The sequence below is a fragment of the Emys orbicularis genome, chromosome 2 (assembly GCF_028017835.1).
Source record: "Emys orbicularis isolate rEmyOrb1 chromosome 2, rEmyOrb1.hap1, whole genome shotgun sequence".
In the NCBI taxonomy this organism is placed as follows: Eukaryota; Metazoa; Chordata; order Testudines; family Emydidae; genus Emys; species Emys orbicularis.
In genome coordinates this window covers 75,890,883-75,907,560 of record NC_088684.1, presented here as the reverse complement: position 1 = coordinate 75,907,560, position 16,678 = coordinate 75,890,883, and the positions used below count along the sequence as shown (strand labels likewise).

The 16,678-nt window shown below is 40.8% G+C and overlaps 1 protein-coding gene across 3 annotated transcripts in view; it reads right to left on the bottom strand.

Annotated features, from left to right (window-relative positions):
- Positions 1–16,678, bottom strand: part of NOL4 (nucleolar protein 4) — a 245,823-nt gene that overhangs the window by 51,003 nt on the left and 178,142 nt on the right. For 2 of the 3 annotated variants that reach the window (XM_065399160.1, XM_065399161.1), the window contains exon 7: positions 5,559–5,738. In XM_065399160.1, the coding sequence (XP_065255232.1) occupies positions 5,559–5,738 (180 nt within the window). Of the gene's footprint in view, positions 1–4,674; positions 4,867–5,558; positions 5,739–16,678 lie in introns of all 3 variants that reach the window. The other variant, XM_065399159.1, reaches the window with a different exon arrangement.

Sequence of the window (16,678 nt, the reverse complement as noted above, 5' to 3'; positions counted from 1 at the left end):
TATGTTACTCAGTAGCTTTTCAAAAGTTGGAGAAGTTTTGAAAGGTTAAAGTAGCAAAAAGAAAATAAGAAAATAAAAAAACAAGTCTGATCATTATATCATCATCATCATCATCATCAGTTGTATTGCTCTATGGGGGAAAAGGAAAGGGGGAAGAGAAAAAAGGGGAGAATTTGAAAATTAAAGAAATCAATTTAAAAAAATTGCAACTATCCCCAAAAAGTTTGTTTCAAATTCTGGAAAAAATTCAAAATGTCAAAAATTTTCACAAAACTGTTTTTCCATTTTTCAATAAGCTGTATTTATCAGGCTTGTTTGAACTACTCAGAGTTGCCCTTTTACTACCTTAATCCTATCATTCACCAAGACAAGAATTGTGTGCTTTGAAAAGGCAAATGATGGGAGTGGTGAAAGATGGAACGATGAAAAAAATGGAAGCTGTCTGTTTTTTTGTTGTTGTGCTGGGATGGGGTGTGCAGGGGTGGTCGCTGTTAAGGTCCTAACTGGGAGAACGTGTTCGGGCATTCTGTCTCTCCTTTCTTCCTCGTCCCTGCTGTCAAATCCATTCTTGAGCTCACATAGGGAAAGCCATTTATGATTAGCCTGTACTTGCCAGTTTGTAATAAATAAATAATAATGTGCCCTTTGATATTATTAATTTGGTCTCAGTCAGGATCAGGGCCTCATTGTGCTGGGAGCTGTTTTTTTCTGTATTTTTTTCACAATCTCTGCCTCAAAGAGCTTGCAACCTTGATCTTGCACAGTGATGGATGTGGGTAGAAAGGTCTACCCACACATATCACATTGCAGAACGAGAGCCTAAGTTAAGTCTGGACACAGCAAGTGAGAGTAACAATAGGTGAAAAGGGGAGGAAGGAGAAGGGTAACAGTAACAAAACCACATAGTTACTTAGGCTAGTATGTGTTTTCAGATCATCTATAGGTTTGTTTCTTTTCTGAAATATAAATATGTAAACAGACATAAGGAAGCACTAGTGGTCTTCTACGTAGACTTTCCCAGGTGCCAGTTTCCCACAGACATGTAAGCAGAGGTGAGTCTTGAGAAAGGATTCGAAGGAGAAGAGTGTAGCAGCCATATGGATCAGTTCGGAGAGGCCATTCCACTTATAGAGTACTTTCCATCGGAGGACCTGAAGCAACTTTAGATATATTAAAGAACTAAGCCTTTTGATCACCCCCATGAAGTAGGTATGTATTATTAGCCCCATTTTACAGGAGGGAAAACCAAGAGAAAGCAATTAAATGACTTGCTTAACATCATAGAGTACTTCAGTGGTAGAGCCAGGACTACAACCCAGATCTCCCGATTTCCAGTCCCACTAAACAACTTCCTTCTTCATTAAATGGTAAGATTAAGAAAACACATTATCTAGTTTCAATCTTTCAATGGATTATTATAAACCAAAGAGACTGGGAGGAGAAATATGATTTTACAATTGACAAGAAATACTTTGACAATGTCCTTTTAATGGATATGTTTATGTCAGAACAAAAATGATGGTGCACATTTAAGAGCTAAATAATCAAAGGGCGAAAAGATTCCAGACATGGAAAACTCTTTTCGCTGAATATTTTTAACAGGAAACTAAGCAAATGGATTTGGGGTCCATGCAATGGTCAGCTGTCACAAATATAAATAGGGTAACTTAAGCAATCTTTTAAAAACAGGATATTAATACTGAGAAGCACATTAGCTAGCAACATGAACACTCATGAGACCAAACCTTTTCTAGTGCCTCAGAGCTACAACTGGCCTGTTATGCAGTAAGAGGTGTTGTTTGGATTACAGATGGCAAATAAGTGACAGAAGCAAGCCTCAGGCATGCTTCATATTCTTTACCACACAGAGTCTTTCACTAATTAAACTTAGTGTTTACATTTTCTCTTAAACACCATAGCACCAAGCTGTAGATAGCTGTGCTATTCCACAAGTATTGCTGAATTGTCATATGCCACATACATTATCAGATTATTCTGTTTCCTCTTGAAACTACATGCTCAAAATGTACTTTTGCCCTGAACAAAATGAAAGATAAGTTATATTAAATACATGTAGGGTAAAAAGGCATCTCCTGTGGAGATCATTATCTGACATCCTATTTAATATGATGACAGTAGCGCTATAGCTCCTGAGGATACCATTATCCTGTTTTGCTGTATTTCAGCATAACACCTGATTCAAATCAACACCAACATGTCTTTTTCATGATAGTCCTGCACAAATGTCGTTATCCAGACAAAATGATTCTTTTCCCCAGTGAAATGGAAAGTAAATTTAAAATAATCAGCTAGCCAAGTGTCTCTGTCCAATGTAGTATTTTTCAAAACTGCTTTCTGATATGAGTTACAGACCGGCAAGCTAATTTAAAAATTAGAATGTTTTTATAACATCTTCTTGATAGGTTCTATCTTTCAGAATGATCTGAAATGAAGCCATGAAGGCCACATGGCACTAGTGCCCCAAGGACCAGACCTATTGTCCACAGAAGTCAATGGGAGATTTTCCACTGAGTTCTTCTAAAAGCTTTTGGTTTACGCTTCAGTTTGAGAGAGTTAAGGAAGGGGAAGCATTGGCATATTTCCCTTCTTACCCACCAGGGATGTCACTGCTGGCACAGACAGCAATGCCCTGCCCACCCTATTGAAACACATCAAAGCACATTCTTTTTTAAAGTAGGTTGAAACCACCACAAGATCTGATTAAATCGAACACTTCCAAAGTAGGGAGATTTTTGTGCCATAAAAGTTGCCTACTTTATAATAATTCTCATGATATTTTTGAAAAGAACAGGAATATAAACCTGAACCTGAAAAGAAGTACTCACATGAGTAATCATTATTATACTCATGACTAGTCCACTGAAATCAAATCAACCTAATTGTTATAGACCAGATTGTAAACCCCTTACTCACATTGGTGAGCAGTTACTCACACAAGTAGCTCCAGTGACTTAAATAGGACTCTACTCATTCATGTGAGTTACTGCTCATCAGTGTGAGTAAGGGGTTCACAATCTGGCCAAATAGCAAAACAAGAAGACCATTTATTAGCATCAGTTAGCTGTATAGTATGTATTTTGGGTGCTAGTGTAATGAAGTAATATTTGACACAGTGATATCTCAATCTCACACTCCTGAATTATCTTCAGCCAAAGAGAATGGATGTGAAAAGATGCTACTTACTGTATTATAAGAAAATATTTAATTTTTTTTGTCTATCTCCTACTCTGGATGGCTACAACGTGACACACAATCTGTCAGTCTTTAGCACTTACATCTATACAGATGTCCTTTATTCTCTCTCTTTCTATCTAAGTTTCCATTGGCTGAAAGCAGCATTAACCCAGTGTCTCAGACAATAAAGCTGTATGGTAAATTAGAATCATGAAAGTTTACAAAGGATTAAAGGTTCTGACTCTACATTTTATATCTCATACTATACTGGTCTTGCCCCACAATCAGATGTGGTACTTTGTTTTTAAGCTTGTCAACTAACATTTTAAAACCATCATCTGAACTTCACAAGTACTATATTCAGGCTGCTATGAAAAGAGAAAGAGAGAAAGAAAATTAAAGTTGAACCCAGTTTTTTAATATGTAGATGGGTTTTCAAATGATTTATTCTTTAAAAATGATACACTTTATTAATAAATGATGTTTGTAATGATGACGTGATTTTATCTTATATAAAGGAGAGAGAGAGAAATAAATCAAATGTAGCATGCTACAATTTCATTTGCTAGTGTCTCTTCTGGTTTGTGAAAATATCAAAGTTCTCTGATGATTCTGAAGTTGACTAAGTGATAAGCTGTGAGGAGAGCTATTCCTTACCATTTTTGTGCAACACAAGAGGCCAAGGATGTGTAGGGTCTAGAAATACTGCCAGTTATACACTAACATAGTATTCATAACCTGTGAATAAATAATGAGGTATAAACCCTGGGAAATAAATGACAGAACTGTAAAATTTGCCAGGGATGTTTTAATAATATTGAATGCCATCTGTACACCTGAATATCAACTCAAAGAAGATAGTGAAGGCAGGGTCTACTTTCACTGACTGCTAAATAAATCCAAAAGTACAAACAAATCACCTTAAACTTAAAGCTACTGTCAATGCACTTATCATAAAAACTTGTTTTACTACAGATTTTTTTTAAAAAGTCTTTCATCTTTCCAGTCTCTAAGTTTTCATGATCTGTCCTTCACTGACCATTACTATGGATACTGTAGTGCTCTGATGGATCCTATTTTCTGATTTCATGGATCTCCCCGAAAAACAGTTAGCAGAATTCCAAAGAAATTCCACATCAGTGCAAGACTTCACTAACTTAATAGCCTCTCTAACGGTGTTGGAAAGGAAAAAAATATATAAATGAGATACTCTTCCCATTGGTTTCTCTCCTCACATCTTGCTTGAGTCCTCACTTTCTATGGATTCACACAGACCTGTGAACTATATCCTCCCAAGATGTTTTTAAAGCAGTGAACAAAGGGAATAAATTCAGGAAAGATGAAAAAGGGAGGGGGGAAAGAAACCTCTGACCTGACATTACCAAATAAAAAGACACTAAGATGAAAACGAAATAGTGCCATGGATTTACATATGGGGTTTTGATGGAAACTAGGGCTGGGTTTTAAATCAAAACTCACCATCTCAAAACCACTTCTTTTCATCCGCCTGCAGGACTTGAGGTAAGTACGTATGCGTTTTCTGGCACGCTCTTGATACTCAGGGAATTGTCGCCTGCATGAGTCAATGATAGCCTGGATCTTTTCTTTGGGCTGCTTAGAGATTGGGACCATTCGGTCCAAGTTTTCATCTACAAACAGCCTGACAAACATCTGTTGGTAAGAGGGAGACAGAGGAAAAGGGTTTGGAGGGCTGCTCTCTTTCTCTTCCTAGTCTTGATTACTGATAGGAAGATACTTTTTCTGAGCGCTGAAGAAGCTATGTAATGGGAAGCCAGAAATGTTAAGCAAACAACTCTTTAAAGGACTTTTTTTTTTAGGGCTGATAAAAAAGACAAGAAAAGAATAGTCTATAGTGTATAGAAATTGTGAGATACACCACAATGGATTGTGAAAATAGGCAGCACTTAACTTTTGTTATTAACAATAAGTTATGATTGCTCCCTGGTTTTATTGAACTGCATATTTACTATTCTCCTAGTTTGAACAATTGCTTGTGTTATCATGCATAATTACATACAGTGGGAAAGCAAGAGAAAATAGCTGACCACTGGAATGCTCCTCCTATAAACTAGCTGCAGTCCCCCCCCCTCTATCCACTGGATGAACATGCACATATACACAAAACACATCTTAGTTCTCCTCACTGATAAAGATGGCACTTTGCCTTATAGTTCTAAATAAAACACAGTGAAACTGGTGTCTGTTGGTGAGAGTTTAATGTGCTTTAAAAAGGATCCTTTTGTAAATTAATGTGCCTCTAATATTGCCAAACTTACCCATAAATAACAATACACAAGGAAACTAGTAAAGGTAAGCAAGGCAGTTAATGCTGCAGGACTTACATTAAAAGCTTTCAGTCGCTCAGCTTCTACCCCATCAGATTCATTAACCTTCTCAGCATCTTCGTGTTCATCATGGTCATCCTCGTCCTCATCTCCTCGGTTCAGAGACAGATCTTCAGCACCTCTGCCTATGCTCTCGTTCTTACCAGAGTCGTAGCTGGAATAGCTATGTGCAGGCGACTAATAAAGAAAATATATTTTTTAATGTACCAGATTAACAGGTTTACTGGGCTCCTCATCAAATACATTTGTTTTTAAATTAGCACATCAGAAGGTATTTAAAGAATTCCATGATTTTTTTCTTTTATATACACAAATTACTTTCTCCAGCCCCAATACAAACCCTTATGATCACTGTAACAGACAACTTTTCTCTATCATCTTGTCTACTTCAGTACATTAAAGCAACAGTCTGAGGAAAAGTCAAGTAAATCAATCTATAAATGACTCTCCTGTGATAATTAAATTCTGGATGAGATGTTTTCACAAAGACTTGTTTTGTATTCAAGTTTCTTCCTGATTACATTAGCAAAGTTTCTTCCACATTACATTCAATTGCTGCAGTTTTATACAGAACTCCGTGGAATGAAAATGACAAATTTTAAGGCAAGGCAGAATAAAGGGAGAAGTGGCGATAGTCATTCATTGGTAGGAATCCTTATCTAGAACAGTAATAAGTTATTCATAAATATAGAAATAATAATGCCTTAGTAGATCACTTTCCAAAATTCAAGCAGAATTTAAATTGTCAAGCTTTTATAGTTCTCACAGAAGCATTAATAATGGTAACACATACACACCCCTGTTTTCTCCTTGAAGCCTTTCTTTACACAAAATATTCAGAATTTCCCCCTGAGCAGGGGGATAAATAACAGATGACTATTTCATTAAAAAATTATCCACTCACAGTGTCAAAAACACAGCAGCGGTCAAGAGAGTCAAATACTTTAAGCTTCCCCTAACAGTATCAGATTTTGGTTGTCTTGTTATTCTTTGTGTATACTTCACACTAAGTCACAACAAGCAAAACAGTAGTAAAAAACTCCATCAGAACACCAAGGTACAGGGCCAAATTTTTCTCTCAGCTAGACCAGTGTAGACCTGGAGTAACTCCATGGAAGTTATTATTACTCTAGATGCACATCCATTTAACTCATCCAAAGCATGTTGAAGTCAATTAACTCTAGAGGGCTTACCATCAAGACCTATATGATGAATCTCACTCTATCTATATCATAAGTTTTTATATAGCTCCTATCACAATGGTAGTCAAAGTGTTGCACAAAATTCAGGAGCACAAAGCCCAAAACAAAAAGGGCCAAAATTGTCAAGCATGGGTGCTTAAAGTTATGAGCTTTGATTTATTTAGGGCTCTGTGTAAGTGCCTCAACTGAGAGGTGTTGAGAAACCACAGACCGAAATCCATAGAGAACACCTGGCACCCTGCAGGCAGGGGCAAATGAACTGTGAGAGTAACAGCAACACTGCCCAGCTGGGTTGGGAGACTGGAGGAGGAAAAGTCAGACAGAAAAATAAATATAAATATGGCCAGTCTTAGTGCATCATTTTTGCCTTTTCTCTTTTCCTTCCATTTCTTTATTCTCCCTTTACTCTCCCTTTCATCTTCTTATTTCACTCCTTTCTCTTCCTTTCCATTTTCCCACTTTAAATTATTTTACTACTATTTCTGTCTCTCTCATTTCCCTGGACTCCCCTACCTATTTCTTTCACACATTGATTCTCAGCCCACTTACTTCCTTTTATTCCTCCCACTCTGTGATTTAGAGCCAGGACCGGCTCCAGGGTTTTTGCCGCCCCAAGCAGCGGAAAAAAAAAAAAAAAAAAAGCCGCAGTCGCGATCGGCGGCACTTCGGCGGCAATTCCACTGCGCCGCTTTCTTCTTCGGTGGCAATTCGGGGGACCGAAGGACTTGCCGCCGAAGAGCCTGATGTGCCGCCCCTTCCCCTTGGCCGCCCCCAACCACCTGCTTGCTGAGCTGGTGCCTGGAGACGGCCCTGTTTAGAGCCCCACAATAAAATCCTTTTAGCCACAGAACAGCCCATTTCTGGGACCTTCATGACCCTCTCTCAGTGTCCCTCAAGCTCTCAACTCTGGGTTTCATCTCCCCTCCCCCAACCTGCTACCCACTCTGTGTGCACCACCAGGGGCAGGAGGAAAAGAAAATTTGCCAATGCCTCCAGGGGTCAGGGTGGCCAAGACTGAGAGGCCTAAGAAGAGAAAGGCCTGAGGAAGCCAGCAAAGGAGAGGAGGAGCTGCTGGAGGGCAGGCAAGAGGCCAGATTCCAAATGTTGACCTCACTGCCTGTTCAACAGACTCCTGTAGGGATATATTTATGAAAAAATATGATTTGGAGATGCTCCCTCATAAAGGAATGTGTTGTGAGTGTGGGAATTTAGAGATGTGCCCTGGAGACAAGGTTTCGGAACACCACATGGGTGTGTGCAGCTCACCGGAGTTGCTCTCCAGTTTGTTTCATTAACACCAACTCAAGGAAATGGTTTTAAAACAGTTTCAGATTACACCTGAAGCATACAGAGTAAAATTTAGAAGACTTAAGAAGGGTGCTGAGATGAGTAATGTGGCATATGTAAACCAGATGAGAGATTTGATGGATAAGTGGGTAAGAGGAAAAGGTATTACAATCTTTGAAGAAATGTGTGATCTTGTTGCTCAGGAACATTTCCTGAGTATATGTAGTGATGATGTAAAACAGTGTTTATGGGATAAAAAGGTGAAAACTGTTGATGAACTTGCTACTCTAGCTAATGAATTTGAACAAACTCAAGCATCTATTAGCAATAAATCACAGGCAGAGGGGTTTAAGTCTGGTGGGAAGCAGGGTTCCCGTTTTACCTCTGAGAAGAAGGAGGATGGATGGGAGGCTGGACGCTTACCTCCCCAAGTCCATTCCTCTAGTCCTCGTCCCAAATCTCCTGTAAAAACAGAAGAGCCCAGAAGGTGCTACCACTGTAAATCTGCTGAGCACCTGAAGAATAAATGCCCTGTGCTGGGTAGTACTAGCAAACAGGCAGCAAGCAACTCATGGGAATGCTGCTACCCAGAGCACAGAGGCACCTCAGGCAATTGCCACTTACCATACAGGGTTTGTAAAAATAGTCTCTTCCCGGCCGGGCAGGAAGCACATAAAGGCTGTCAAAATTAATCGCAAGAACTCCTGGGGTGGAGGGATACAGGTGCAGAAATTTCTATGGTCAGGAGAAAAATTGTTCAGGAAAAAGACATACTGCCAGGACAGATGGCAGAGCTTTTGTTAGTAGTAGATCACAAAATCCTTGTGGCTTTGGCTAAAGTGCACATAGAAACTGAGGATTTAGAAGCTGAATTGACTGTGGCAGCAGTACTTCATAACCCATCACAATTGTTACTTGGAAATGATTTTTTTCAATGTGGCTCCGGCTGTTAAAGGGTCTGTCTGGGAATCCTACTAAAGACTTGACAGTCAGTGAAAATGCTAATGACCCACCTGAGAAAGAGGAGGAGGAAGCCATTTCCCAGGCAGATAAGATCCACCAAGCAGCTAAGAAAAAGCTGCTGAAAGACCACAGCCCTCTAGAAGAAGGGGGTGGGGAAAGTCCCAGTGCTTGGAGTGAGAATTACAAAGAAACCCTAGGAGGGTGTGTGTGTGGATTTTTTGCATGGGCACAGCACTGGCCTGGAGGGGGTTGGCCTGTAACATGCTAGAGCCTCTTAAATCATTACCTCTCCAAAACCCCAACAACATACATGGACTGAGAACCTTTACTAAAGGGGATACTGGACAACACACTAGAGGGAAAGAAAGACCAGTATCTGAACACACATTATGGTTCAGGAAGGGGTTGAAAAACATAATGGGTATTGAACAATCCAGACTGTCTAAACAGAAGGCGTGGTATGATGAACATACTTGGAAACGCCTCCCTGTCATTAATTTGTTAGTACTGTTAAGTCTCATAATATGCAATTTGTTGGTTATGACAAAGAATTTGGTACTGATGGTAAATCCTTTAAAAATGTGTAACATGCATAATTTTTGGAAAAAGCTTCTAAACATGGTAGGAGTGGTGTCAAGGAAGTCCTATATGGATACTGCTTCTCAGCTAATACCTGTAAACAGGCTTAGAGCTTGGCACAGCAGAGAAAGCATAACAAACCTGGTCTGCTGTGTGGAAGGGGAAACTCTAAAAGATATTGATATCTGCATTATGTTAACAATGCTACACACAAGAATGTTTTCAGGCAAGCTGGGAAAAGAAATGCAGAACTTTGCAAAAACACCTGTGGATGGCACTACAATGTTTGGTAACATTTGGGAATTGTATAACCAAACCCTAAAGAGGGCATTCGACACACTGCCTTCGCATTAGCCAGTGACTAACCCTCTGACAGTAATCTAAAGGGGGAGGTGTGACACTTCACCCCATATTCTTCACAGTAATATTATTATGATGTGACTATGACATAATCATAATGCATTTTATGCAAGATAAGTCATGTGAGGTGTCATTGGAAAGCTTATGATTTACTGAATATGATATACTGAATATCCTATTTGTAAACATGTATCATTTTTGTATCTGAAGTTAGGAATATTGAATATGTATCTGTATTATAAATGTGTTTACACCTGGGGAACGCTCACTAGGTAAAAGACACTCAGTCTAGATGGCTGGCTGGAAAGGGCCCATTCAGGTTAATGAGCCATTAGGAGAAAATAATAGGCCTTAGAAGAAGCTTATCTCCCACTGGGGGTGGGGGTGGAGGTGGGGAGTGGCTTTCTGAGGACTCTAGAAACAGCCTCTGAGTTATGGCTGCTGTGACCCTACAGGGACATGTGATCAGGTCACCTGGTGCTGGACTCCATCTTGGGATACCAGTGTTTTTCCACTGACTGGTGTGGGTATCAAGCTTTGAGACAAAGGGTTCTCACTATATGCAAAAGATATTTAAGGCAGGGGACAGCCCACTGGATCACCATTACATACATAAAACATTTTTTATTTTTCTTAGTTACGCAGTTTTCACTTTTAAACACATCTTACCATAAAGAATAGGAACATCTTGCAGAAGCGCTATTTGTTGGTATGTTTGGGATGAGAGCACTGCATTGGTTACACATGGTTCACATTTGCAAGATTATCTTCACAACCATAAGGGCTACATACTTAATTTTTCTAAAAACAAAAAAAACAAAAACAAATAAAAGCTAATGCAGCCCAGTAGGGAGCTACTTAGTAGCCACAACCTTTGTTTAAAAACTACAAAAATCGATCAAAGAATCAGTAACAAACCATGAGAGCCTGACAAACAACCAGCCTTAATCATAATCAACAACCTGGATTGCACCCAGAAAGAGTGCAGAAACCTGAGCATAGGTATTATCAAGTATTCACAGCTGCTCACTCATAGGGAACGGCATTCATTACCAGCTGCAGCTTCCAGTTCTAAGGCAAGAGTTGAAATTATTGTGGGTCTAATGTATATGGCATGTATTTGTGTATCTAACTTGTTTGTGCAACTAGTGCAGAGTATGTCCCTGAGATGTTGTACATATTGTACATCCAAGCCATTTGCTTAGCAAACTGAAATTTGATTGGCTACAGTAACAATCTATGCAGTTATCTCCCAGCAGATGAGCCTGTTGAGATAACAATTTATCATAAGACTGTTCACTCCACATTCTGTGTTTAACGAAACAATATTCATATAAAAATGTTTTATAATTTTCTGAAATCACTCCCCTATTCTTATCTTTTTTCTTCTTCCCTTATTCCAGTCTACTTCCCTCCCTAGGTCACTCTCTTTCTCTCCTTCCATCTTCTCTTCCCGCTCCTCACTCCACATTTCAATCTCCTTTATCCCTCCCCGACTAGATGTATTTAAATTGGTAATCACAGTAATTGTGCTCATAAACTAGGCATGCATTTGCATACACATTTTCCATGTGCAGTTGTGCATGTACACTTTTAAAAGTTGCACCGTACTGTATAAAAAGCAATTAAAATATCTATATTTAGACCTGGTTACATTTTGATGAAAAACTGTCAAAATTCAGTGAAGAACACAGGAAAAGAATGTTGATAAAATTCTTGCATTTTTTTTTTTTCATTTTGTAACCAATTCAGATGATCATGATAGGTCTTTGGGGGGATGGCTGAGAGTTTGAGTTTTGGGTAGAGTTGCAGGGAATATATTTTGTACATTTACAAAAAAAATCAGGCCCATACCGTATAGTAGAATACTTAAAACATCTATAGGGGTATTTTTTAGGAGAGTTGAGGACACAGGTTTTATAGGGGCAGGAATGGAATATATTCTCCCCATTGGCTGGTATGTTCATTTTTTTCATTCCAGTTCCAATATCGGGTGTTTTGCGTATGTGGATTGTGAGTTTAATTGTTGCCAGGCAGCACAGAGCTTTTGCTCAGGCGTCTTTTTGTACTTTAAAGCTAAATAATCAAATAATACATTAAATACCTTCAAGAAAGATGTGCTTCTCTTTGGCATTAGGAACATCTCCATTCACAGCTCCATCTCTTCTATCATTTTCTCCTAAACTCATTGCTTCCATTTGCCTGTCCTGTCTACAATTTTAGCTTCATCATTTTACCTTGAACTTTCTATTTCCTCTTTCAGTTCTTACATTGTCAGGGACCGCTGCTCTTAAACGCCAGTCCACACGGCTCTTAGCCAGTAAGTTCCAACCTGCCACCCAGTGACTTGCTAACAGTTGCCAGAACTAGAAGCTCAACTGACAGAGGACTCCAATCCTGGGATCTGATTCCTGGAACTCTGAGGGTTCTGAATGGTTCCCTGCTTCTATTTAAACCAAGCACAGGAACAGGAAGTTGTCCTCACAACTGGGTTTCCCCAGCTTAGGACTGTTTTCTTAGGCTACCTGCTCCTACTGCCTGACTCTGGTCTCCTGATACCTGACTGTAGATCTGCCCTTGGGCATCTCTCAAACTCTGATCTCCTGGTATCTGACTTGACCTGGCTCCAGACTCCTGCTCTGACCACTAGGGAAGGCTTCCCATGTCCTGGTCACGACATACATATACAAATCTCCCTATTTCCACCTCCATGATGTTGCCTGCCTAAGTCTCCTCCCTGATTCCTCTTAAGCTGAAATCCTTCATGACATCATCTCCTCCAGCTTTGACTGTTGTAACTCCTGTTTACATGGCCTCTCCAAGATCTTCAGACTACAGCATGTGCAGAACCTTGCTGTCCATCTTCTCGCTATACAAAGAAGCATGACATCTCATCTTCAAACAACTCCAATGGCTCTCCATTCATTTCAGGATCCAATTCACAAATTATCCTCCTTGTTTTTAAACCCGTCATACAGTTGCTCAGATTACCTCAGGACTTTGTGTTTCACTAGTGGCCCATCCTAATCCCTCCTCTAGACCAACACTGGCACGGGGGCTGGAACTAGGGGTGCTGGGGATTTGGTAGCACCCCCTGGCTTGAAGTGGGTTCCATCATATACAGGGTTAACAGTTTTGTTCAATGGCTTTCAGCACCCCCACTATAAAAATTGTTCCAACGCCACCGAACACTGGCCTCTTTTTGGCTCCTCCATACACTCTCAGTGCCGGTTCAACAGCCTTCTCCTCTGTAGCTCCTGCCATTTGGAGCATCCAGGGGAATGTTACTTGCTGTAGAAGAGCCAAGAATCATAAACATAGCACTGTGTTATGTAGATTGTATTATACAGGTATTATCTGATATGGAAAGTGTATTTTGATACCGCTTATATGAAAAATGCTAAATAAAACCATGTTGGATTATATTTTACTATATAGTAATATAAAAGGAACGTTTACACCCTCCATTAGCAAGAGGGCCATGTCCAGGAAGAGAACTGCTCAGCTACCTACAGTAGTAATTAGTAGATAAAGGATATATTTTTCTGAACTACCCCAGTGTCTGCAGTAGTCACTCAGGGAATAATGAGTTGTTCTGTACCGAAGACCAACCATTCACCATCTCTTAGTAAGCTACTTAACCAGACTACAAGGTATCTGTTTGTCTGTGATGTTCCCTATATTTATTAATAGTAAATACAGTAAACTCTCAGTTACCCAGTGTAGCCGTGTTGTACCCAGGATACTACAGAGACAAGGTGGGTGAGGTAATATCTTTTATTGGTTCAATAAAAGATATTACCTCACCCACCTTGTCTCTCAGTTACCTGGGCACTTCCATTCCATCTGGTTTCATCTGGATAGATAGAAGTATTGATAATTGAAAGATAAAAGATAATTGAAAGACCCTGTGAAAGTAAACTTTTCTTCTGCTATGCTTCTCCTCTTAGGTAAAAGATACTGCATGCTCCATCTATCCCCACTGATATTGACCCACATTATTGAGGCATATCACTTTGCCCTGATAGAAATAACCTCAGAAATTAGCCTAGATATAGTGTGAAGAGACAGAGGCAACAGAAAATCCCTGTTCAGGTAGAAGGTGAAAAGTCTGCTTAGAAACAATAATTTAACCAACTTCTTTCTAATTCTAAATTCCTCCCCAACCAGTCTCCACTTATTGGTCTTGTCACATTCAGGAAGGTCTGCTCACATACTCAGCAATCCATCACCATCTCCGTCATTCTGAAAGGGTAGGACTATTTGACTGATGATCAGCAAAAGCAAGTAGGAGTATCTCTATCCCACCAGATTTGAGTGAATACCAGAGCAGAGCAGGCTTAATGCAGGGAGCTTGCATTACTTCCTAAAGTTTGTTATTTGTTTTATTGATCTATAGAACTCCTGTCATTGATGCAGCATGCTAGGCAGTTATAAACTACCTGTCACTGATTCCACTGCAAAACCAATGTTGCTGCCTACAGAAATTTTAGCAAAAATATTGTCATTTGTGGTACCAAAAGAGCCAAAGGCAAAAAACAGAAAGTAAACCAAATTCACTTCTTGCATTGTGTTCTCAAGTTCAGTAGAATTTGGTGGGCTCTGGCAGACCCCCCCAAGAGGAGTGAAATTTCAGAGGCAGGGACTCTCAACTGAGAAAGTTCTATTCTCCGGTCCCAGAGACCTTTATCCCAGGAACTGACAGAAAATGCTAGATTATTTTACCGGCCACAACAAGATATAACATTAGAGGCAGGGCCGGCTCTAGGCACCAGCAAAACAAGCTGGTGCTTGGGGCGGCACATTTTTAGGGGCGGCATGGCCGGCGCCAGAATGCCGCCCCTAAAAATGTGCCCCGGCTGCCCTAGCTCACCTCCGCTGCCGCTCGCACGCCGCTACTCGCCCTCCCTCCCAGGCTCTCAAGCCTGGGAGGGAGGGGGAGCAGCGGCGCGCGAATCGGCTGTTTCGCGCGCCGCGGCCGCTCAGGGTCCCCACTCCCTTCCAGGCTCTCAAACCTGGGAGGGAGGGGGAGATCCCGAGCGGCCGCGGCGCGCGAAACAGCTGTTTCGCGCGCCGCTGCTCCCCCCCCTCCCTCCCTCCCTCCCTCCCTCCTAGGCTTGAGAGCCTGGGGGGAGGAGGCAGGGCTGGGGATTTGGGGAAGGGGCGGAGTTGAGGCGGGGCCGGGGATGGGGTAATTAAAAAACGGGGGGGGGGGGGGGGGGCGGCCAAAATTGTTTTTGCTTTGGGCGGCAAAAATCCTAGAGCCGGCCCTGATTAGAGGCAGTCCTTCTGATAATGGGCTCCCATTTAAGCCTTTAAATATTTATCACCAATATCTTTGATTTCACCCAGAATCAAACCAGAAGATTTGAGTGAAGATGTATGCTCGCAATGGCTGGCCCTACTCAGAAAGGAGGCAGCTGCACTCTGCACCAGTGGGCAGGCTTCAAAGGGAGTGCTCAGAAGACTATATTTGAAATGTCTAGCTTTGGGCTGACAAAGGCCTGAGTGTACGGCTGATCAACATTTTTCTGTCAAAACTGGTTTTTGATGAAAAATTGGGGTTTTAGGTACACTTTTTTTGTTTTGCTAAGAGTATCTGCTTTTTATAGAAAATTTTGACCTTTCATCGGAAAACTGAAAACTTTCTAGTTTCTGTCCAAACACCAAAATTTTCATTCAGCTGAAATTTTTTATTTTTCAATAAAAAGTCAAAATTTTCCATGGGGAACCCCCCCCCCCCCATTTTCTGACCAGTTCTACCTGGATGACCAATGCAAGTTCCACATTATGGAGGGTTAGTAGCAGCCTCTTTGGCCAGCTGAAGATGATAAAACATACTTGTTAAGCTCTGCTGGGACTTCATAATCCAGGCTGTAAACAATTTGGGTAAAAAGCCTCAAGAGAAGATGCAAAACCCAGCTTTGGATATTCATCCCAGTGCTTCCTTCTGCCAATAAGCAACCCTTCTGTCTCATTGGGACGGAGCAAGACTGTTTGCTTTCCATAGACTCATAGGACTGGAAGGGACCTCGAGAGGTCATCTAGTCCAGTCCCCTGCACCCATGACAGGACAAGTATTATCAGACCATTCCTGACAAGTGTTTGCCTAACCTGCTCTTAAAAATCTCCAATGATGGAGATTCCACAACCTCCCTAGGCAATTTATTCCAGAGCTTAATCACCCTGACAGTTAGGAAGTTTTTCCTAATGCCCAATCTAAACCCCCCTTGCTGCAATTTAAGCCCATTGCTTCTTGCCTTTCCTCAGAGGTTAAGAAGGAAGAACAATTTTTCTCCCTCCTCTTTGTAAAAACCTTTTATGTACTTGAAAACTTATCAGGTCCCCTTTCAGTCTTCTCTTTTCCAGACTAAACAAAACCAATTTTTTCAATCTTCCCTCATAGGGCATGTTTTCTAGACCTTTAATCATTTTTGTTGCTCTTCTCTGGACTTTCTCCAATTTGTCCACGTCTTTCCTGAAATGTGGCTCAACTCCAGTTGAGGCCTAATCAGCGTGGAGTAGAGCAGAACTCTACTCTACTCTATCCAGAACTCTACCCTTATCATACTTGGGAGACTAATTAGGCTGGAGAAAAGGGACACAGAACTAAGCATCATGAGGACTAGGCAGTCCCTAGTCTCTTGTGGCCAATGCACAGGAAGAGTGATAAGACTTAACCCAGCAGGACCCATGCTTTTGGGAAGTACATGAATTGACTAGCAC